General features: G+C 39.2%; 1 protein-coding gene and 1 long non-coding RNA gene across 6 annotated transcripts in view; one reads left to right on the top strand and one right to left on the bottom strand.

The window, feature by feature from the left end:
- Positions 1–4,373: 4,373 nt before the first annotated feature.
- On the bottom strand, positions 4,374–17,861 carry LOC124545140. The gene is made up of 2 exons (XR_006967593.1): positions 17,333–17,861; positions 4,374–5,053 (listed from the first exon to the last, which is right to left on the bottom strand). It is a non-coding gene; the product is annotated as an uncharacterized LOC124545140 (long non-coding RNA).
- A 399-nt stretch (positions 17,862–18,260) lies between these two features.
- LOC124544884 (microspherule protein 1) overlaps positions 18,261–23,352 on the top strand; it is a 164,671-nt gene continuing 159,579 nt past the window's right edge. For 4 of the 5 annotated variants that reach the window (XR_006967572.1, XM_047123610.1, XM_047123609.1 and 1 more), the window contains exons 1-3: positions 18,261–18,404; positions 18,542–18,631; positions 19,056–19,180. Coding sequence is in view for 4 of the 5 variants with exons in the window: in XM_047123610.1 (XP_046979566.1) it covers positions 18,546–18,631; positions 19,056–19,180 (211 nt within the window). In the remaining variant the exon portion in view is untranslated. The remainder of the gene's footprint in view (positions 18,405–18,541; positions 18,632–19,055; positions 19,181–23,352) is intronic. The other variant, XM_047123611.1, reaches the window with a different exon arrangement.

Here is a 23,352-nt window from a genome sequence, read left to right as displayed (position 1 = left end):
GTTATCAAGACCTTTTTCCTTGAACAGACAGATCTACATGACTGTACATCAGAGATAGCCTACCACGCAAAACCCTGGGGAAGGAAACCCCAAGGTCTACCTAAGATCAATCAAGGCTAGATAAGGGACAAAGCAACATAGACAGGACAAGAGAAGCACAGATAGACATAAGATGATCACGTCTGACAGACCACATGAGGAGGGAGGAAAGGGGGGGGGGGGGAGAAGAGTAAAAGAGTAGGTTGAGTGAGAGCCAGGGTGAACCACTCAGCCCAGACAGCCACAGTCCAGCTATGGCAGACGTGGCAACAGAGTGTTCTGTCAACCCCTCAATTGGCTAGTAATGTTAAGTGGTCCTCCATTAATGAGGGTGGTAAAAACCCCCTTCACAATAAAACGTAAAACTAAGTCAGCTGCTGAGGCGATAATGTTAAGTGGCCCTCCCTTAACGAGAGTGGTAAAAGCCCCCTTCGCGAATAAAACGTAAACTAAGTCAGCTGCTGAGGCATCATCTCCTAGCACCAGCGATGGCGAGTCACGGACATTGAGAGTCTACTGCAGGGTGGCTAGGTTGGGACAGTCCAGCAAAATGTGGACCACTATCAAGAGGGAACCACAGTGACAGTGGGGTGGGTCCTCGCGATGGAGGATGGTCAATGCAGAGCTGGCGAAGGACGGTACAGCCCTTGCGAGAGGCCTCCGTGGAGGACCTTCACAGATTCATAGTATTCTTTATCCCCATACTTTGTTTGGTGAAGTTAGAGTTAGACATTATGTATTCCAGATTCCTAAAACCTGATGGCCTAATACCGATTAAGAGGTCTGTTTCAGGGATACTGATCAAGAGTCAGCTTACCAGTAGCCAGTTTGGCCACATTATTGGTGAGTCCAGTCCTCAGGTCCTCAGGACTCCAATGTGGCCCGAGGCCCAGACGAGCTTCCACATTGTTCAAGGATGTACAGGGAATTCTGGAGAGCCATGACTAAGGGATGGCAAAGGTAACGCTGGTCGAGAGCTTGCATGCTACTCAAGAAGTCGCTGCAGATGAGGAAGGACTCAACACTGCAGGAACAGATATGCTCAAGAGCATCAGAGATGGCTACCAACTCCGCAGTGAAAACACTACAGCCATCTGGTTAGGAGCACAGTTCAGTATGTCCCGCATGAGTATAAGCAAAGCCTACATGACCAGCAAGCACCGAGCCGTTAGTATAGACTACTACTGAATCCTGGGATGAGGCAAGGATGGAGGAAAATTGGTGGTGGAGGGCCTCGGGCTGAATTGAGTCTTTCAGACCTATGTGGTAGGTGAAGATTAAGCTGTAGCCAAGGGGTGCGCCATGGAGGTGTATGCGAGTGGGTGGTAGAGGGAACAACTGGAGTTCAGAGAAAAGAGACTGGATGCAGATTGTGATTGTAATTCCTGATCTGGGTCACCAGTGCAGGGGATGGATTTCTAAGTTTGGAATGAGGAGACAGTAGTTTGGATGCTTAAGAGAGATGCGAACATGTGTAGCATAATTGACAAGCTGTTGTTGACGCCTGATCTGCAACGGAGGGACCCCAGCCTCCACAAGTACGCCCTAGTTTGAAAGGCTCCTGATGCAGGTCGAACCCTGCAGTGGTGTATCAGATCCAGCATCCGCAATGCTAAGGGTGACACTGAACCATCTGCCAGACTCCCATAATCAAGACAGGATTGTATCAGGGCTTTGCAAAGCTGCAGAAGGGTAGTTTTATCTGCCCTCAGTTGGTGTTACTCAGACAGCGAAGTGTATTAAGGTGCAGCCAGCATTTTCGCTTAAGCTGGCGAAGATGGGGAATCCATGTCAACTGAGCATTGATGACCAGTCCTAAAAAGTGGTAAGTCTCCACCACATTAGGAAGCACAACATGAGTCTTGATGGCTGAAAACCAAAAGCCATGGGTGAGGACCATGACTATGCCTTTTTTATTGGCATCCTGCAGTCAGCGTTCAATGACATCCACACCAGAGGAGCAACAATACAGGCAAAAGTCACCAGCATACTAGGAAGGTGATAGTGAGGACCCACAGCTGCTGCTTGACCATTGATGGCTACTAGGAAGAGAAGGACACTTGGTACAGAGCACAGAGTACAGAGCACAGAGGGACCCCACTCTCTTGGATATGGAGGGGTACTGTGGGAAGTACCAACTCAAACTCAGAAAGTATGTAGCGATAAGAAGTCCTGGATAAAAATTGGGAATGGACCCCATACGACGTGATGTCATAAACCTTTTGCACAATGAAGAAGACAGCTAAAAGGTGTTGACATTGGACAAAAGCTGCTAGGATGGCAGACTCCAGGTAAACTAGATTATCAGTAGTTGAACAGCCTTCGCAAAAACCACCCTGAGGCACAACCGGAAGATCCCAAGACTCATGGAGCCAACACAGCTGCCAACTCACCATGTGCTCAGGCAACTTACCGGAACTAATTAGGTGATACATATCCATCTCTAGTGGGTGCTTACCTGGTTTCAGAACTGGGCTGATGATGCTTTCTCACACCATTTTGATGTGAACATGTCCTCACTCTAGATGTGGTTAAAGAGGGCAAGGATATGGTGCTGACAGTCCACCAGTAGGTGCTTCATCATTTGGTTGCAGATGTGGTCGCGCCCAGGGGCTGTATCAGGGCAGCAGGCTAGGACACTGATGAATTCACACTTGCTGAATGGAGCATTATAAGGCTGCAAGTACTATGTAGTAAAGGATAATTACTTCCACCCACTGTTTTGGGACATGAAAGGCAGGTTGATAATTCTCAGATGCTGAGGCTCAAGTATAACGCAGGGAAAGATGTTCAGCAACGGCATCTAGATCAATATAGACAGCTTCATTCAAGGTAATACCAGGTACACCCACAGGTGTCTGGTATCCATAGAGATGTCTTATCTTTGCCCAAACTTGCAAAAGAAAGGTACGTGGTCTGATGGTGGAAACATACCATTCCCAAGATTCTCACTTCCGTCATTTTATTAGGTGGTGGACCCAGGCATAGAGCCGCACAAAGGCAATGAGGTGCTCCACTGATGGGTGCCACTTATGATGTTGGAGAGCCCACTTATGGTCTATAATGGCCTTTGCTATTTCTCATGATCACCAAGGTATGGTCTTCTGTTGGGGCGGTCCTGAGGAACGGAGGATCACTAAATCAGCTGCTGAATGAATGGCTGCAGTTGTATTCTGGACTGCCTCATCCATATTTCCATGCAGCAAAGCTGAAAGCATCCTAGTCAACACTGTTGAGAGCCCTTCTGGCAGGTGTGCAGGGGAGTAGCACTGAAGGAGGAACAGGAAGATTGGAAAATGGTCACTACCACATAAATCACCATGGACTCTCCAGTGGATAGATGGGAGAAGACGAGGGCTGCAGATGGAAAGGTCAATGACCAAGAAAATTCCGTGTGCAACACTGAAGTGTGTGAGGGCACCCGTATTCAAGAGACAAAGATCAAGTTGTGCCAGTAAGTTTTTGAAGTCTTGACTGTGGGCAGCGATCATGGTTCCAAAAAGGGTTATGGACACTGAAATCATCCAAGATCAGGTAAGGTGTGGGAAGCTGAGAAATCAAGCAAACAATAAGTTCTGAGACACATCACCATCAGGAGGGAAGTAAACACGTAATACTGGTCATTAAATAAAAAGTAAGTGGATGTCAACACATGCCGAAAGAGATTAGTTAATTCAGCAGCAAACCTGGCCTCAATTAACCGCAACAAATCAGACAAAGGTACACGAGTGAAGAGAGAGACCACATCGAAACTCACTAAAATATCAGAGTCATTCAATTGCAGTCCCTCCAAACAACGTAAAAAATCAGCTATATGTGTAAGGCAGGTATAATAAGAAATCAACATACATTAGGACATACTTCAGAAAATTATTAAACAATATTACACTGTGAATTACGCAAATAAAAACATTAGCTTATTTCTGATGAAAGTCATTCTCACAGAAACATTTTACACAACCTCTAAAATCTTCCGTTGTAGTCAGGAATGGGATACGTGTCAGCAATTTCACCCGCATCAACTCATTCAATGCCATTTTTCTTTGGGAAAATATAATGTTCACCTTCTCCTTTGCATTTCGTCAAAAATTTAATGGAATAACATTTTATTTTTATTTATGCATTCTTCCTTTACTTCTTGGCAGAACAATTCCATATTTAAGGTTGAATAACAAGTACACTGTTTTTGTTCTACTGATTTTTGTTTATTTCGAAGTAGTTTTCGGCTTATTAGGCCATCTTTAAGAAACAACTGACAAGTGCCTGGAAAGGATACTGGTTCTTAGGTAACCAAACATTGTAGGTGAAGATACAATCACTTGCATAGACTGTTGTACGTGAAACTTGTTTCTTAATGTTTATATTACACTTTACACAATGGACCATCTTAAGCACAATAAATAATTAAACTACACAATATTACATATTAAATGGATTTTTTTACACTGTAAACAAAACTCTATGAAAAAGACAGTATTATACACAATAATCAGAACCCATAATGTAACATTATTATAGGCTATATGATATTCCTGCATCCCCTGATCTTGAATAGGTTACCCTTGCACTTTTAGGGACAAACATCCTACAAAACTCATCTGCTACAAAATTAGACAATCCTTCAGCCCTTGCTCTTGTCAATAGTTCAGGTTTTCGCAATCTTTTTTCGAAACATACAATAAAGACACAGCCTGGCATAGCATTATCGTCCTTAAATGGTGTCTTCCTACCCACTGAATGTATGTAACTACACACCATAAATTGTAAATCTTTTCTGTCTCACAGATATCCACACTTTGCTGTAAACACTAGAGCCTCTACTATATACTTTTCCTCCTCTTCTGACAGCACTGTTGTTTTCCCACAGCCTTTGACTTTAACAGGATTTTCACATGAACATCTCAATGTTTCATAAGGAATTAAAAAAAAAAAAAAAAAAAACATCTGCAGCTTGTGTTATTGCATTTGCATCATATCTAAGAGGTATCTTCTTTATGTACATATGAAGCATGATCTGAAACAAAAGGTGAGGTTAGTTTTTGGTGAAGCATACACTATAATCATTTTACCCCATGTTTTGAAATCATAAATAACATACAAACCATTACAAATTAAATCTCTAAACTAATATAGCCTAAACTTAAAATAGACATATACAATATGAACATATCTGAATTTTAATCTTCAGTTCTTGCCGGGTAACTATAAATAATGATTTTAAGCAGTGGTTTTGTTTACTCTGTCAGTTGTAAAAAAAAAAAATATATATCCTTTGATAATACTATGTACGGTAGTCATTGAATGCAACACCTTGCCCTTTTAACAGCAAAATTAATTTCATTCAGGATCTCCCTAGCTACAGCCCTGTGTTTTGTTTTTGTTTATGCAGCAGTCTCTGTTGGTTTATGCTGACTGTATACCATGGGTTTCGCATGATCCCATCATGAACTGTTCTACTGGATGGGCCTACATTCCTGTCAAGTGCATGGTGAGCTACTTGAAACCTGAGCTGTAGTTCTTTGGTACACTCCTCTCCAGAAATACATGAAATTCATCTGAAGACCTTAAATTTATTAGTGCAAATCACCACAGGCAATAAGACTATTTGTGACGGAAACATGCACAGATATTAGGGAATGGCAGAAACATTAATAGAGGTAAGGAAAGGTGTATTTAAGGATTTCATGTTGAAACTGAGATTATCTTTGTGTAATATTTATTCACTCAGACAAAATATTAGAAATACAAGGAGAATACACATTATTATTTAATCTGTCTTTTTTTTAAAAAAACATGCACTTGTGTTTGCATCTCCTGCAATGTTATGCTGACCATTTACATGAATGCACATCAGTCGACAATACACATGATGATGAAATTTTATGTAATGCACTTTGATTGATTTGCAATGAATCTCTGTCCAAAATGTCAATTTGCCTTCAAAATTAATGATATGAATATAATAGAAAGAAACATTCCACATGGGAAAAAATATTTAAAAAAAGATGCTGTGACTTGCCAAATGAGAAAGCGCTGGTAGATAGACACAATAAAAAACACACAAGCACACACACAAATTTCAAGCTTTCGCTTCATCAGGAAAGAGGGAAGGAGAGGGAAAGACGAAAGGATGTGGGTTTTAAGGGAGAGGGTAAGGAGTCATTCCAATCCCGGGACTGGAAAAACTTACCTTAGGGGGAAAAAGGGACAGGTATACACACGCGATATACCAGGTACACACACACACACACACACACACACACACACACACACACACACACACATCCATCTGCACATATACAGACACAAGCAGACGTGTGTAAAGGCAAAGAGTTAGGGCAGAGATCTCTGGCCAGAGAGCAAGAACACAAGCAAATCTATAAATTTTTTGAATTTTGAAATTTTTTTCGTTAAGTTTGGGACTGAATATAAAAATTAGGTTTTGCATGTATTGTACAGCTATATTATAGTGAAGTACTGTAAAAATTCCAACATTCATAGTTCACTGTGAACAAAGATCTGAATTTTTGAAAATGAGGAAATAATTCACATTATGCTACAATTGGTGTTATGGTTGACACTATCACCCTACATTTAGATAGTATTATTTATTTCAGTAATAAAATGTTAAACAACAGGAGCCTTTGCTTTAGTTGTGTGATTAAAAAATTGACCATTTAAATCTATGTTTATTCTTAATTAAGTAGCACATTATTACAAGCTCAAAATGATAAAAGTAAAATAATGAATATGCGAAATTTCTCCATTGTTGAGAAGGCTACAGTTTTGTGCGTGAGTTTAGTCCTCGAGACAAGCATGTACAGTAGCTCAGTGGACAAAGTTACATGTCTGCACAGGAGCCCAGCAGTCAGTGACAAGTTTGTACATCAACTGTCCACCCCCACCTAAATTTGCTGGGTGTGGCACTTTTGTAGTCAGTCTGTTCAGAAACCTCTGTTTAGAGTGATGCACGTACTTCACTGAGCATGTGGAGTATTTTATGTGCTTTTGTTGCGACTGAAAAGTTTAATTAACTAAAATAATTTTAAAATTTAATAATAACTAAATTTGAAAGACTAATTGGAATGTAATAAAGTGGATGAAGAGTGCTCCATTGGACAGATGGTAAGTAAAGTGTGTCACAAAACAACTTGTGGTTCCATTACAAAAAAATTAAAAAATCTTAATAACTTTGATTAAGATAGACAAACTTTGTTTAAATTATTAGTAAGTTCTGTATCATCAGTTTGTGAGTATCATGAGAAAAAATATATATACTGAAGTACAATCACATTTTTTTTACAAAAAATGCTCTGATCCACTCAAAAGTTCATACAAAGTAAGTTATTTAAGGTCTGAGGGAAATAAAACATGAACATTTGTCCTTGTTAAATGCGAGTAAAACAGCTTGCCGAGTGAAACTTAACAAGATTCCTGGAAATTCCCTGTGCCCAAATGGCTACTCAAAAACATTTATTGTGAATCCAAAATCAGGACAACATAACCTTGTTAATGACATTTATAGTCTTGAGGAGGAAGGCATTAGCAAACTGGAAATTGCTTGTTCTAATTTAGAGTTACCTCCTGATTAAAAAATACGAAAATGAGTAGCAGAAAAGGAAATGCAGATACTGAAAGCAAGGTACAATGAATTTCACATAAAATTAGAAGAGACTCAGAATCGTGGTCAAGAGAAAAAAATACTTCACAAGTTCAATGTTTCTGATCATTTGTTTAGAATAACGCAAAAATTAGTGAAACAGCAACACATTCTGACAGTTTTATGAAAGAACAAAGCAGTTGATATACAATTAAAAAGATCCAACGGTTTTTTGATGACAATGAAAACATTAGGATGTGTCCGGGTAGCAATGATAGAAAAAGAGTTGTTACAAATGGAGTTAAAGAAACAAAGCAGAAATGACAGGTGCTGCCAGATTTAAATGAACTTTATGCAGCTCTCTAAAACAAAAATAATTATCCTGAATTCAAAACTGGATGCTCAAAATTTTGTGACTTTCACCCTAAGTGGTGTATTTTAGCCAGCTCCTCAAGAACACACACTGTACATTTTTGTTTATACCATCCAAATGTCAAACTGATGATTATGGTGCAACACTCAATGATGTTAACTATAAAGCATTACTAGATTTAATGGTTTGTGACACAATTATGACTGCATGATGAGTTTGTGTGATAAATGCCCTTGTAAAGAAATCCCTCTTGAATTGTTTAACAAATCAGAGGTTTTACCTTCAAACAGTGAGTCACAACCGACAGAGCTGAAATGATAACAGTGGTTACATCTCAGAAAGAGTACTTTCAATCTTTAATTGACAACTTAAAAATCTCAAAAGTCACTGCTATGTTTCTAAAATCCAAAGCAAAGTTTCCAAATGACAAGAAACCACTAATTATGAAACTGAATGCGTAGTCCTAGTTGATTTTGCAGAAGACTACATTTGTGGTCCAGGATGGAAAATGAGGCTCTCACCGAGTCAATGACCAAGCAACAGTGCGTTCATGTGTTCTGTACTTCAAAAATGAGAAATATGAAGTTTGCAGTTCTTCAATTTGCATTCTATGCGACTACTTGGAGCACAACACTTAGGCTGTCGATGTGTTTTAAAAGTATTTGACAAATTACATAAAAGAAAAGTTCCCAAAGTTTGAGAAGCTCATCTACTTTTCAATTGGAAGTGGTAGACAATATAACAACAAAAAGATTGTTTCAAATCATTGCAACCACAAAGTAGATTTCAGGTTGGAGGCCAAATGGCGTTTTATTGCCTCTTGCCGTGGTAAAAATTCATGCAGTGTAGTAGGAGGTACAACAAAATGTGAAGTGAGTAAAGCCAGCATACAAAGAATGACCACAGACCAAATTCTTACAATGGAGGACACGCTTAACCTTCACAAGGATAATATTAAAGGCATCACTTGTTTTCTTATAAAGAAAGAAGAGGTAGTTCCTCATAACATAACAACAATTCAAACTAGATTTGAAAACTGTATAGCAATAAATCAGTGTTGCCACATGTTCTGGAAATCAGGGAATATTATGGGATTTCAAACACGTCAGGGAAATATCAGGGGAATTTGGAAAAAAAAAAAAAAAAAAAAAATACCACTGAAAAAATCTCATTTTTGTCGCAGTAGATGAAATGGTTTGTTTACTTAGGCGTTGTGCATTGTTGTCGGTTGGTTGCAGCTTAGTATGTGGACTACTTCCCTACTACCTCCTCCTTACCGCTTCTCCCCTTCCTACCACTTCCCTCAGCTTGTTGTCAGTGCTGCCATCACTTCTTCTCTAGTAGCTGCCAATGAGAGGTAGGGAGGTGTGAGGAGTGGTTTGTTTGGATCTGATCCTCAGAGACTCCAGATGAAGCAGCTGGAGACGGCAGTCGTGTGTGCACGAGTTGTGTCTTGAGTGATTGTGTGAATGCTCTCATTTTCTGAAAGAAGCTATGCCTGAAAATTTAGTTGTGAGGGTGTGATTATATTTTCTATGTGTCTGTCTGTGGCTCAGCAATCATCTTTACGGTGAGTCGCCACCTGGCCTCATTATCATCGATTCTTGGAGTATTTGAACAAGCATGGATTGATCACTGTGGTCTCATTTCATCAACATGTTGCCTGTGGCTCATGAGCAGCTGGCTACACAAGTGGATTTCCGCAATGGGCCATAACCGCAGGCAGTTTCTGTGGGTATCTGTATGGATTGGGCTTACCAATCTGAAGCCACTTGGTTCCCACTAATGTGCAGGCCCTTCCTGTCAGATCTAGTCTCACCAACCTGCCCGCAGGCTGCGTCTGTCTGTGTGTGGCATAATGCAGAGGATTTTCATGGTTTATCCACGGACCCAGGACTGCAGTGCTCCTCAGCAGGCCAGAGGCCACGGGCAATGGATTTCAGGAATTGCGACTCTCACACCGGAAGTACGTTGTACAATGTGGCATTTTATAGACATTTTATTTGTTCTAGTACATTTTGGAATTTCAAAAGTAGTTTGTGTGTTAGAGCGTATGGACGATAAGAAGAAGAAGAAAACTGTGTCAGTCACTAGTGGTTTGTACGCTATGTTCTCATATATTTCTCTAAAGAAAAATCACAAAATACCTATAAAATAATAGATATAACACAGTGGATAATAACCAACAATAATGAACATTGTAGAACCAACATTTTATTGATGGTCACCTGCAGTGTTTATCTACACAATTCTTCTTCACCTTGTACACTTCTTTCAACAGGCCTACTTTTTTCTGAGGTTATTTCTGAAATCAGTGAAGGTATTTTAAATCTGTCTTGTGACTTCAAGGAAATGAATTTTTTGTCACCAAATGTGTTTTGTTTTACTGAAATAAAATGAGATCAGTGGTCTTAATTACGTACACACAGCATCTGTCTTGCTTTCCCCATCTAAAAACCGTTCAGGGTCAACAGAAACCTCCGATCTTACTCGTCGGCTTTGACCCGTGACGTAAGCGTGTTGTGGTGTGTGACGTCATTACGGCGCGGAGTATGGTTTGTGATTGTGGCGTGTTTGTAGATGTCGTGGAGGTGTTTGTCGTGCCCTCTGGTGGTGTGTTCATGGTTTACGTTTGTTTGGTTTGTTGGGGTCAGTTTGCTGTTGCTCAGTGGTGAGTGCTGTGTTCGTGGTTTTGAAGCGGAATTTGTATTAGTGAGTTAACGGTTTTGTGTGATGGTTAATGTAATGGTAATTGCTGTACGTCGGGTGAGTTTGTTATTGAGTGTATTCGGTTTGATTTTTGTATTGGTGGATGGGATCGGGAGATTCTGTTGAGCTATATAGGTCAAGGGAAGTGTTCGATCCTAATTTATGGGATCGGGAGCTGTTGTAGATGTATGTAGGTTTAAGGGAAGTGTTTTTTTGAGTTTTGTATCGGGGGATGTGATCGGGAGGTTCTGTTGAGCTATATAGGTCAAGGGAAGTGTTCGATCCTAATTTATGGGATCGGGAGTTACTGTAGATCTATGTAGGTCAAGGGAAGTGTCTGATTCTGGATAAGAATGTGTTTTTTGGTATTTGGTCAGTTTCGTGATGTTGATTTTTTTCGTCGTTTTGCGTGGTTTTGTATGGCGGTCGGTGGCTACATTTGTGTATATTTAGTTTCTCCCCAACCAAAAACCCCCAATTTCCCACGCTTGTCCCGTTAGAGTCATTAGGCTTTTTGTGAAACCTGTGTATTTCAGTGTTTGATACGTATGCGATGTTTTTATATCCGCCATATTGGAATTGTCGTTTATGGTCGTTTCCGCCATATTTGTGACGTCATGGGTCAAAGCCGACGGGTAAGATCGGACGCTTCTGTATTTCCACAGTTCATTACAAAAGATGTTGACGTTAAGGTGCGTTTACACTGCCATTTGTATCGGCACATGTATGAGATACATGTATATGCGACTTTGCGATATGTATCGCGACTTGTATGAGTTGACAAGTATCAACCTCAAACATGTATGAGCGTGCGTTTACACTGGTTGATATGTATCACTGTGCGATAGCTTTCGACGACGATTTGGAAGATTTCACATTTTTATGTGCTGGTACACTTGCTCTTTTGGAAGATGATGGGAAGAAAAGGCGGAGGAAGCGTAGATGGTGGCAGAGAGAATTTCTCGCGAATTAACGCTAAAGGATGGCGCTTATTTTAGAAATTATGTTAGGATGAGTATGGGGGATTTCCACGGTTTGTTATCACTTGTGGCTCCTCTTGTGTCCAAAACAAACACAAACTTTCGGAAGCGATTCCACCAGAGTATCAGTTGGCAGTAACACTCCGTTTTTTGGCCACTGGGGATTCCTCTTGAAACGAAGATTTCATTGCAAAACATTTGCATTGTCGCGCGATTGCTAATGCCAACGTCTCACACACGATTGTCGGCATCCGTTGTCAACATTATCACGCGAGGCCGCCGGAATAATAGCAAAAAATTGATATAAGTGCCAGATGCATGAAAAAATTATAGACTGTATTACATACTCCGATATATATAAAACTTTTACCTTCACTTCTTGGAATAAAACTTGCACAATGGCCTCGCAAACACGAAGAATAATGTTGCATATGGCACTCTTTGATGTTCTATGCAGATACATTAACGTCGAAACGATAGTCGGCACCTCCAAAACTCAAACAGCCGCCAAAGAGCCTGGTACTATGCATGCGCTAATCGCCAAAATAAGCGGCAGGTGACAAGACGACAGGAAATGATAGTACTGCGCATGCGCGAGTTCAAATGTCGCGTATATGGCCAAAAAGCGATATACAAAATGTATACGCGACATGTATGAGCTCGAGGGTCCGCATACAAGTTCCGTGAATTTTTGTATGAGGTGATGTATCGCGACATGTCAAATTGACATGTCGCGATACATGTATCCCAGTGTAAACGTACCTTTAGTACTCAATAGAGGTGGGCCAAACGGTTATTCTGGAGTAACCGTTATCACAGTTCCAGTTATTCTTTGATAACCGTTATCGTTAACGGTTATTAATAACTGCCAAGTTATTTTTCGCTAGCGAATACCGATAACTCCGACAGTTAAATAACGACATAGTTGGAATCCATCAGTTTAGTTATCAGTATAACTGCGAGTAGTGTGAAATAGCAGGAATGTCGTATGAATCGTGTCATAACCTCAGCTTATTAACTCCGGGTACATTTTAGTTGATGTTAGAACGATTATTAGTGTTTCAGATTATATGTTTGTAGGTTATCGGTCGCTATTAGAAATATTATCTTCGCAGCTGCGACAGAAAGTACGCGGAACTTCGCCAAAGCACTGTTTAAGTAAAATGTTAACAACGTGCGTTTTTAAGTATGAAGTAATATGTAAACTGAGTACTGTAGGTTAAATTCGAAGCTTAATTTCTTGTGCTGCTCACATAATAGAATAAAGTGTACAGCCTTGTAATACAACAAAAAATATACGTAATGTGACAGATTCGTTTACTCCTGTGCTGTAAAAGCTAGTCCTATTGGGGAAAGTGTGAGTACGCTAATCCAAGTTTTATGTCAGATTTGCAAACTGCTCGATTTCTCCAGCGACAGCATGTTTATAACATATGAAGACATGCAGATCGAAAAGGTTGACAGTGTTACATTTCTGGGACTACAACTCGATAATAAATTCAGTTGGGAAGGGCATACCACATTTTTTCATTCTATTATTTCATAAGGGAACATATTCTGTGGTAACTCATCAAACGTAGCAAAAGTGTGTAATAAAAATCGTTTGTGGTATCAATTCAAGAACATCATGTAGGAACCTGTTCAAGGAACTTTGTATTCTAACCACTGCTTCCTAGTATATTTATTCCTTAATGAAATTTGTTACAAGTATTTCCAACCAATAGCTTAATACATAATATCAGTACTAGAAATGGGAACAGCAATCTACATAAAGACCTAAAATTTCTTACCTTGGTCCAAAAGGGGTCCAATATTCAGGAACATGCATTTTCAATAAGCTGCCAGCAAGTCAGCAACCATTAAAAACTTGGTTTCAGATAAGGCACGGTTTACAGTGTGTTTGAATGACTATTTGATACATAAGTGTCTGATTCCACCCATCATCAATATGCCGGAAATGTCTATTTTAAGTGTGTCTATGGCGTCACTACATACACATGGCAACAAACACGTAGATACATATAAATAATACAATAACATTTCCCACCAAAAATACAATCAAACCAATGGGACAACTGCGGGAAGTTGGGGGTTTTAGGATGAGGACAAGCTAGTAAAAAAAACACACCATGATCCCAAAACACAAAATGAAGAACAAACAGAAAAAAAAATACAGCATTCTGCTACACCAACAAAAATCTGCAGGAATCGGACACTTCCCTTGAACAATATAGGTCAACTATAGGTGTCCATACCAAAACACCAATACCCACAACTAAAAGTACGAAAATTGGAATCAGACATTTCCCTTGACCTACATAGGTCAACCTCAGATGAGGATACTAAAACATCAACACACACAATTATGAAAATGGGAATCGGTCATTATCCGGTGACCTATATAGGTCCACCACAGCTACTGATGCCAAAAAACCAAGCGAAAAATAAAACCACAATCCCAAAAGTCTACAAATCAATCATCCCTACATAAATTAAATCACATTCAATACTTCATAAATACACAAAACATCACAGCTAGAAAAAAAAAAAAAAAATTAATTACCACCAGCAAATTCCGGCACTGCAACCTAGATCGACAGCCCCCACCCCCCACACACACACACAAAAACCAACTCATAAACACCGTGCCGTAATGACATTCACACACCACAACACCTTTACGTCGAAGCAGACGGGTGGAATCAGACGCTTCCAGTGACCCCTCCTTCTACTCTGTAGATGAATATCGTAACAGAGACTGATAGACCAGCTTAGGTAAAAATTCTGCTATATTTCAGTTTTGACAGCACTTGGTTGCAACAGTCAAGATCGGGTATTCTGTGTACGATAAATTTATTAAAAGTACGTAACTGTGTTTTATTCTGTCAGTGTACCAATTCTGTAAATATTAGCAGTTACTGTGATATATTCACGTATTTTGACAATCTCCTGACAAATGATGAGGATAATAATTATTATATTCCACTGTATTACGTTATACTTTCTGACATGTTATTTGTCATTCGTGATGGCCAGCGGCTATTTCCGTAGCAGTGCGAAAATATTTGTTCGCTCCAGTTACTATCCTCTCTGGAAATATCACCTGGAACTACGACCTTTAACTGGAGTCACCGAGTCAGGAACGTCTAGACACACAGTTATTCCGTTACCAGCTTCCAGGTTATCTGTGGTGGTAGCCCGATAACTACCAGAGAACTAGAACTACGAGCCAATAACGATAACTGCCAGAGGAGAATACCGGCTCTGACAGTTATTTCCATAGTCGCTCGAATTCCTTAGTAACTTTCCTTGTACTACCCGTCCAAGCTAAATTAACACGTAAGGCGGTGGCTTAAGGGAACGACCGTACTTGTTAATGCCTGTACTGCAGCTCCTATCAGCCACGGCTCGGACATTAACTTTATTTAATTGTTTATGCTAAAAGTAACGAAGGCCCACGAAATAGTACAGTTCTTATCAACAGATGGCGCGCAGTCTCACAGTTATTCCCATGTTCTATAGAACACCTCCAAATGCGCAGTACGATCTTCGGTCAACAGATGGCGCGAGGTACTGTTGACACTAAACAGTTATTGAAATAACTGCCAGAATCAGAGGAACGGTTATCGCAGTAACCGTTACTTCTCAGTAACCGATTATTTCTATCAGTTACGTTACTTTTTGCCACCTCTAGTACTCAAGATTTTTGCTCACATCAAGAAATGCCATCTGCTTGCAAGTTTTTTAATTTTTTTATTTACATTATTGTTTCTGTTGCTACAGCTGCACAGGCAGATTGTCAACTTACATCTTAACTTATCCTTGAGATCTCAAAATCTGGCAGGGGAAAATGCTAAAGTTTGTCTGGAAATTAGGGAACTACCAGGGAATTTCATTTGGGGAAACTTGTGGCACCCTGTAAAAGGAACAAGGCAATTCCACAAATTCCTTGGCATTGCATACAACTTAGTTCAATGCTATGTAACACGACAAACTGAAATTTATGATGGCTATGTAACACGACAAACTGAAATTTATGATGATCATTCTGTCAGTAAAATTACATATCTTTTTTTTTTTAACATGGAATGACATAGTGGCATGTGTGTGTTTGATGGACAATGGTGGCTTTGGAAAACAATTACTTTTTGTGCATTTTTACCAACTTGCTGGCCCAAGAACATCATTCAAGAAATCTAGTAGCGACAAAGTTTGAATACGAAATAAGGAAGCTTTCAGTGCTTGAACTTGCCACATCAATTGGGAGTTCTTACTCTATATCACAAAAGCTGACTAATGAAATAAGTGTTGTTAACAATCATACCTAGGATTAGGAGGCACCCCACTTTGAAAGTATGTTGACTGAAAATATTTAATTTAAATTTGTAAAGAACACACATAAAAGTTTAGTTCAGTAGTTTTTTGAGTTTTTGCTTCTTATAATTCAGTACATAAACTTCAATAACAATTGATTACATCTAGCCAATATCAGACATGGATTACGCAACAGCCATAAAATCAACCGTAGCATAATGTGAATTATTTCCCCCTTTTCAAAAATTCACGTCTTTGTTCACAGTGAAATATCGATGTTGAAATTCTTACAGTACTTCACTATCATATAGGTGTACAAAATGAGCAAAACCTAAGTTTTATATTCAGTTCCACTATCCCCAAACTTTACAAAAGACTTTACAAAGACTATCAAATTTCAGAAGTTTATAAAAAATTAAGGAAACATTTTTATGTGTTATTGCTCTATACAAGGCTATCAGTTCATGATACCTAACTATAAAAAAAAATACAATCTGATAAATCGCTCTGTTTTTCTTTCTTTCTCTCTTTTTTTTTCCTTTTTCCTAAAAGGCAGATAGGCCTATTTTAAGTTTTCAGAGGAGGTAACTTTGACTGGTTCTTTTATAGTTTAGGCCTAGGGTATTTTCAGTAATAAACAAAGTTGTAGAGAAGACTTTTCTAACAGCAGTCATGTCACTGTGATGTTGTTAATTATCCCTGTGCAGAGATATTCAGATTAACACTGCTGTCTCAAAACTGATAAACCGTTGTGCGCTTACAAATAAAAATGGCCACCATCCAGTAACGGTGGTGATGATGGTGTTTGTATTGTGGAGTGCTCAACTGCGTGGTCATCAGCTCCTGTATTAAGTCCCAATTTTTACAGTCCAATCTAGCCACTGCCAAGAATGATGATGATGATGATATGATGAGGACAACACAAACACTCAGTCCCTGGGCAGAGAAAATCCCCAACCCGACCTGGAATCAAACCTGGGCCCCTGTGATTCAGAGGCAACAAAGCTAGCCACTAGACCACGAGCTGCGGACATTCATTCAGTAACAGTGCAAGATTATTTCTTCTTATGTTAAACTGTTATACACTTCTCAATTATGGGGTAATCACATATAAAAACCCAAAATATTTTAAAATGGTCAAGCAATCAGCTTAATTTTCATTGGATCACTTGATCCAGCAAGGTTACTGACCGCTTGTTCGAGACATGAATTACTGGCAGTAACCGGAAATGGAGAGCTTACTACTGTTTCGACAACATGTACAAGCATCAATGTCTACAGTAATATAAGAAACAAAATTGATATAAAACTACTTACAATGTTTTGCTCGGGCACACATACATCACGTCTCTCTTCATCTTCTGCTTCGCCTCATCCACGTGGTTATGTTAATGGAGCTTAATGAATTGGAAGGGGGTTTCGTGTTCTTTCAAACAGGTCAATACATCGAAGTACCACAGTGTTCGTTCCTGTAGCTCGTCAGTACCAGCTCCGGTTTTCGATGGATTCATAACTCTTCTAAGTTATGGTCCGTAATTTATCTGCAACGGATTTAATTTCTTCACTAGCTGGAACTTGTCGCTTCGGGGTGCATTTCCCTGTATTACGCCAATAACTAATTATATTGTTCTCTTTTCTTTCGGCTGTTACTATAATCACTTGATATAACGCAGCACATGGCTAGTAAGCCCCTGTATTCTTCGAACAGTTGCAAAATGAACATGCGTTTACCTCATTTAGAAGCCATTTCCCCTGCACACAGCACGAACTACAGCACAAACTTCAACAAACCGATCAAGAAATACACTTCAGGGTTCGCACTTCGCAGTCACAGGCTCACAGCCATTTGCGACAATGAGCTGACAAAGATTCACAACATTAGCCAGAGACTACATACAATTAAAGTAGTTGCATCAATAAAAATATGATTTCAGTAGATTCGTCAACATATTGCATGACCTTCAACCTTATCTACAGACAGTCAATAATTTACACAATATGAAATACTTCACAAAATTATTTAGAGTCTAAGGGTCGCTTTGAAATTATACGGTATCGTCTTTGTTAGTGATACTCCTTTTCATGAATTCACACACGTAATTAAAGCTGGGCAATCATAGAAATTATATGTTGAAACATGACTATTTCGTCGGCATCATTTACTTACCTTGCTTGTGCAGGAGTTTGCATGCAACTCCTGACTTAATCCGAGTTTGTATACACGTGTTCGTTTGGGTTGTTGGCTATCCTGGACAGTTATTGTTTTGTCCGATTGTTTACAGTATGGTTGTGCGTGGATTTGTGTATGGTTATTAGTGCATTTAACTTTTGAAGTGATTGTATAAACTTTTTGTATGTATGCCTCCGAACGTTAACGTCCGTTTGAAAGGTGAGCTACAGGAATGGTTTTTATACATCTAAAACACCCTTGTTAAGTCAATCTGTAGCAGTACGTTGTTGATAAGTTGAAGATTACTGGAGTGAATGTGAGTTACAGATCTTATTTCGTTACTTTGTACTCAACAGCAGGATGGCAGATACAGATCGTTACGGGAAAGTGAGAATGTCAGTGGACCAGTCACAAAGTTTAGATTCAATCGCCACCAAACGTAGAAGGTAAATTATGAATAATATATTCGCATTCGTTTTTGTTTTTTTTTCATGTGATTTGTTTGTTATGTTTGTGTACTTTTATTGTAAGTAATTTGCCATACTGGACTGATTGCTTTGCTAAATGTTGTAAAAACATTGCTTCTCACGCTCAGCAGTTGTTGAAGAGTCAAAATTGCTCGTCTTGTTTTCCCACGGCATTTTATATGACCTTGCCGCGGCTAACTATTCATAAGACCATTAAAGCAGAGTGGTTACTTCTCTTATTATTGCAGAATATCACAAATGAGATTTAATGGTGCCATTCCATGCATTCTTGAAGTTATTACATGTAGCAAAGAAGGCTTAGAAATATTAGTGAACAGCTACACGTTTTTCACTAATTAACTGTGCAAATACTGGTCTGTTGATGGGTTTTTAAATATTCCAGTAGTTCCCGTTCGATAAAACGACGTCGGTTTGATGATGAGCTTGTGGAATCCAGTCTTGGGACTGCGGGCTCCTTGGGAAAAGTGGCAAGAGCTCGAGCCCAGTCAATATCCAGCCCCGGATTAGGTTAGTATCTTGCTTGGCTTGCACACTTACAGAGAAATACATGTAGTAATACTATAATTATTCTTTGATCAGAAGATACAAATCAGTGAAATGTTGTTACAAAATATGTCAGAGATATAAGAAAAGTATTGCCAAAGTACAGTAGTTTGTTGTTGCGCTGAGAACTTGGAGAAATGTGCTTCAGTTGTTTGTGTGGGAATTATATGTTAGAAAGGGTCGACAGAAGCGTCCGATCCCACGCGTCGGCTTTGACCCGTGACGTAAGGGTGTTGTGTGTGACGTCATGACGGCGCGGAGTTTGGTTTGAGTGTGGCTGTCTCCAGTTCTTTTATCTTATTTTATTTACTTTTCTGATCTGTTCGTACTATCTCGTGAGATTTTTTTTTTAAATTTAAAAACACTTATTACTTATTTTAATTATCTGTTTCCTCGAATTTCTGTTTCAGTTTATTATATTTATCTTTCTGATCTGTTCATTCTATCCCGTGAGATTTTTTTTTTAGAAAGACAAAAAACACTCATCAGCTACTGAAGCATCTTTATCTTCTATGGGTTGCATGGGTTACGACCCCTGGGGAGGTGGGTGGGTATTCATGCATGGCTGTCTTCACTTACACGTTGTAGCTACGCAATGCGTCTAAATTTGTTTATATTTAGTTTGCCCCCCACCCAAAACACCCCATTTCCCGCACTTGTCCCGTTAGTGTCATTAGGCTTCTTGTGGAAAGTGTGTGTGTTTGTTTTTGTTTCCGCCATATTTGTGACGTCATGGATCAAAGCAGACGGGTGGGATCGGACGCTTCCGTATTTCCGTTAGAAATTGCCAAAACATATGTTATAGGAGTACTTCTATTAATTTGGTAACTCAGAAGTTACCAGCTGCAACTGTGAGAACTAAAGTTCACAATGATGCGTTACTTTATCGAATTGCTAGTTTTGAGGGGTGCTGTGATTTTCTATTGTGAGCCTAAACATACTAAGTAGATGCTAATCATTAAACTTCCCTTGATAAGGTCTACTGATAGAGGAGGGTGCAGCTAGATGAGAAATCGTATCTGCAAAACCGGAAGATACAAAAGCTTCATTGTGTAGGCCTATTGTAACCACCTTCCTTTGAGAAGTCTTATGTAGTACCCACACTTCCTTCATCACTTATTTTGAAATAAATGAATGATGTTATGATGTGACTAATTATAGCTACAAGGTTACAGACAGCAGGGTCGACTGAAGCGCCCGATCCCACCCGTCGGCTTTGACCCGTGACATAAGGCTGTTGTGGTGTGTGATATTACGACGGCGCGCAATTTAGTCTGTGATAGTGGCGTGTTTGTAGGTGTCATTTTGATGTGATCAGTGGCTCTCTCTGGTGGTGTGTTAGGTGATGTTTCTGGTTTAGTTTGCATGTGTGGCGTGGTTATAGGTGGCATATTGTTGCAGTCGCTGTTTATGCAGTTTATTTGCGTGATAGGATTGCACGTGTGTGATATTGGGACAGTGCTATCAGCAGAATATTTTTGAGTGAGTTTTGTCATTTCGGTGTTATTGTAGTTTTTTTCTGTTCGTCGTGTGTGAGTTTTGGTAAATTGCCTTTCTATGTCTTTGGTAGGTATGGATATGACTGACAAGGTCAACAGTTTTCAGTTGTCAGTGATGATGGGGGATAGTGCGTTGTCTTTAATAAAATTTCTTCAACTATTCAGAATTTTGGATGAAGTCATGAAATGTTCACTATGTCGTGAAGAAATGAGGCTCACTAAAGTTCCGGCATCTAGGACCAGGGACGGCTGAATGTGGAGATGACATAAGAATAACAGGTCAAGGGAAGTGTTCGATTCCAATTTTGTTGGTTTGTTGTGTTTTTTGAGGTAGTGATGATTGTGGACGTGGTTGCAGTTTTGGGTTTTATGGTTTGGTATCGGTAGTTTCTGTTGACCTATATAGGTCAAGGGAAGTGTTCGATTACAATGTGTGGTTGTGGCTGTGGGTGTTCCGGTATCAGCTATATAGGTCTAGGGAAGTGTTCGATTCCAATTTGTGGGATCGGGAGTTGCTGTTGAGCTATATAGATCAAGGGAAGTGTTATTTGTGGGATTTGGAGCTGATATTGAGCTATATAGGTCAAGGAAAGTGTCTGATTCCAGAGGATATTGTGTTTAGTGGAATTTGGGGAGTTTTGTGTTGTCGGTTTTTTTCGTCGTTTTGTGTGGTTTGGTATGGTGGTGTGTGTCTAAATTTGTTTATATTTACTTTGTCCCCACCCAAAAGCCCCCAATTTCCCACACTTGTCCCATTAGTTTCATTAAATTTTTTTTGGAATGTGTGTGTGTTGGTTTTTCAATGTATTTTCGTGTTTGTGGTCATGTTTACGTAATGATGTCATAGACGCCATATTGAAGTCGTAGAGTATGGTCGTGTCTGCCATATTTGTGACATCATGGGTCAAAGCAGACGGGTGGAATCGGACGCTTCTGTATTTGTTATTGTCAGTTTTATAGGTTGGCGGCAGTTGATTACAAAACACTAGTCCCCAAAGTAACCAGTCTTCTTCTGATTATTCAGAACTATGGAACCCAGTAAAGGAAAACATAAACTTTATAAAATAATGATGTCCATACTTCATATCACAAAAAAGTTGGATGTCTTGTTATTTAATCACACAGGCTCTGATGACAGCATCTCCCATTTCCTCATCTTTCTCATTGACCAGTCAGTTATGCTAACTTTTCTACAATGCACATTTTAATTTTTAGTAAATTTTGACAGAATGTCCCTGTTCAAATCAGATGTATCTATTTCTCTCTCTCATTGTTCACCGAAATAAAAAAAAAAAAAAGAATTGGTATTTTGGATATAACCGAAGATTACAGTACCTCCCACCACTTTGGATCACAGTGTTGACAACATGGCGCACACCCCTAGTTCAACCTTATGTAATATGTGACTGTGTCATCATACATTACACACTCAAAGAAACCCTAATAATACAAAAAATATTTAATTGCAGGCACTCAATGAAACTAATGGGGCAACTGTGTGAATTAAGAGGTTTTGGGCAAGGACAAACTAAGTATATAACAACACTAATAACGAAGCCGCTAAAACAACTACAAAGGCAAAAATCAAGCATGCTAAATTCTCAGCAGCCAACAAAACCACACAAAAAAACCTGAAAAAACTGGTATAGGGAATTCCACTTGACCTATAAAACTCAAATAAAATCCAAAAACCACAAATGTCTATATAGCCTCAAAATACAGTATCAGAAATTTTAATTGACCTCCGTACCTAAAACGAAATATGTGATACCACAAAACCAAAACTCCTGCATGTAACTACTGAAAATGTAGCCTCGTCAAGATAGCTAAAACAATCTTCAAGACAGTCCAACAAGTTACCAATAACTAACAGCATGAGCCAAAAATTCATAAAAACTTGCACCATCACCAATTTGAATGTACAGTTGTACACATAAACCAACATATTGTAACATATTAGACTAAACATACTATAATAAAAATTAAATAATACCACTAAAACAAGCTTACGAAATTACCATGCATATAATTTTCTCAGTAACCTTCAGCAAACTGTTAACCAAAAATTATCAGGAACACTCTTCATCCCACAGTACTCATATAAGTGAGACAAGGATGGAAAATGCCTCTTTCCCCCTCCCTATCACAGATTTAGTGACCCCAGTATGCCAATATTGTATTGACACAAGCCTCAATACAATAATCTATAAACTAAATACTATTGTTCACCACTAAAAGCTGAGTCCCCTTGTTCCCTAAATTTCTGTATGAAGGCACTTCACTAATTGTACTTTCCTCAATATACCCCGAAATCTCCACCTCTTGTCCCGATCTGACCAGTTGCTGCAGTGGAAATGATGCAGGGAAGGAATGACGTTTTGTGAAAGCGCGTTAGGGCTATGTTCACATTGACATCTGGTACTTATTTGTAACTATGAATATGAAATGAAATTAAAGGAACAAAATGGATCAATGTCAAGCAATTCACTGCATGATGGTTAGCGCATTGCCAATTATAATTAGTGCCCATGCAGATTGGCAAGCAGGGTGGCCTGCATACAGAAACTTCTACATTCTGTTGACAAGTACTGGACAGAGCTAATCAGTAAATGAAAAAAATAATCTAGTGACTGCTAT

This window comes from Schistocerca americana, chromosome 8 (genome assembly GCF_021461395.2).
Source record: "Schistocerca americana isolate TAMUIC-IGC-003095 chromosome 8, iqSchAmer2.1, whole genome shotgun sequence".
Classification (NCBI taxonomy): Eukaryota; Metazoa; Arthropoda; class Insecta; order Orthoptera; family Acrididae; genus Schistocerca; species Schistocerca americana.
Note: the sequence above shows the minus strand (reverse complement) of the source record. Positions and strands in the feature narration are given on the sequence as shown.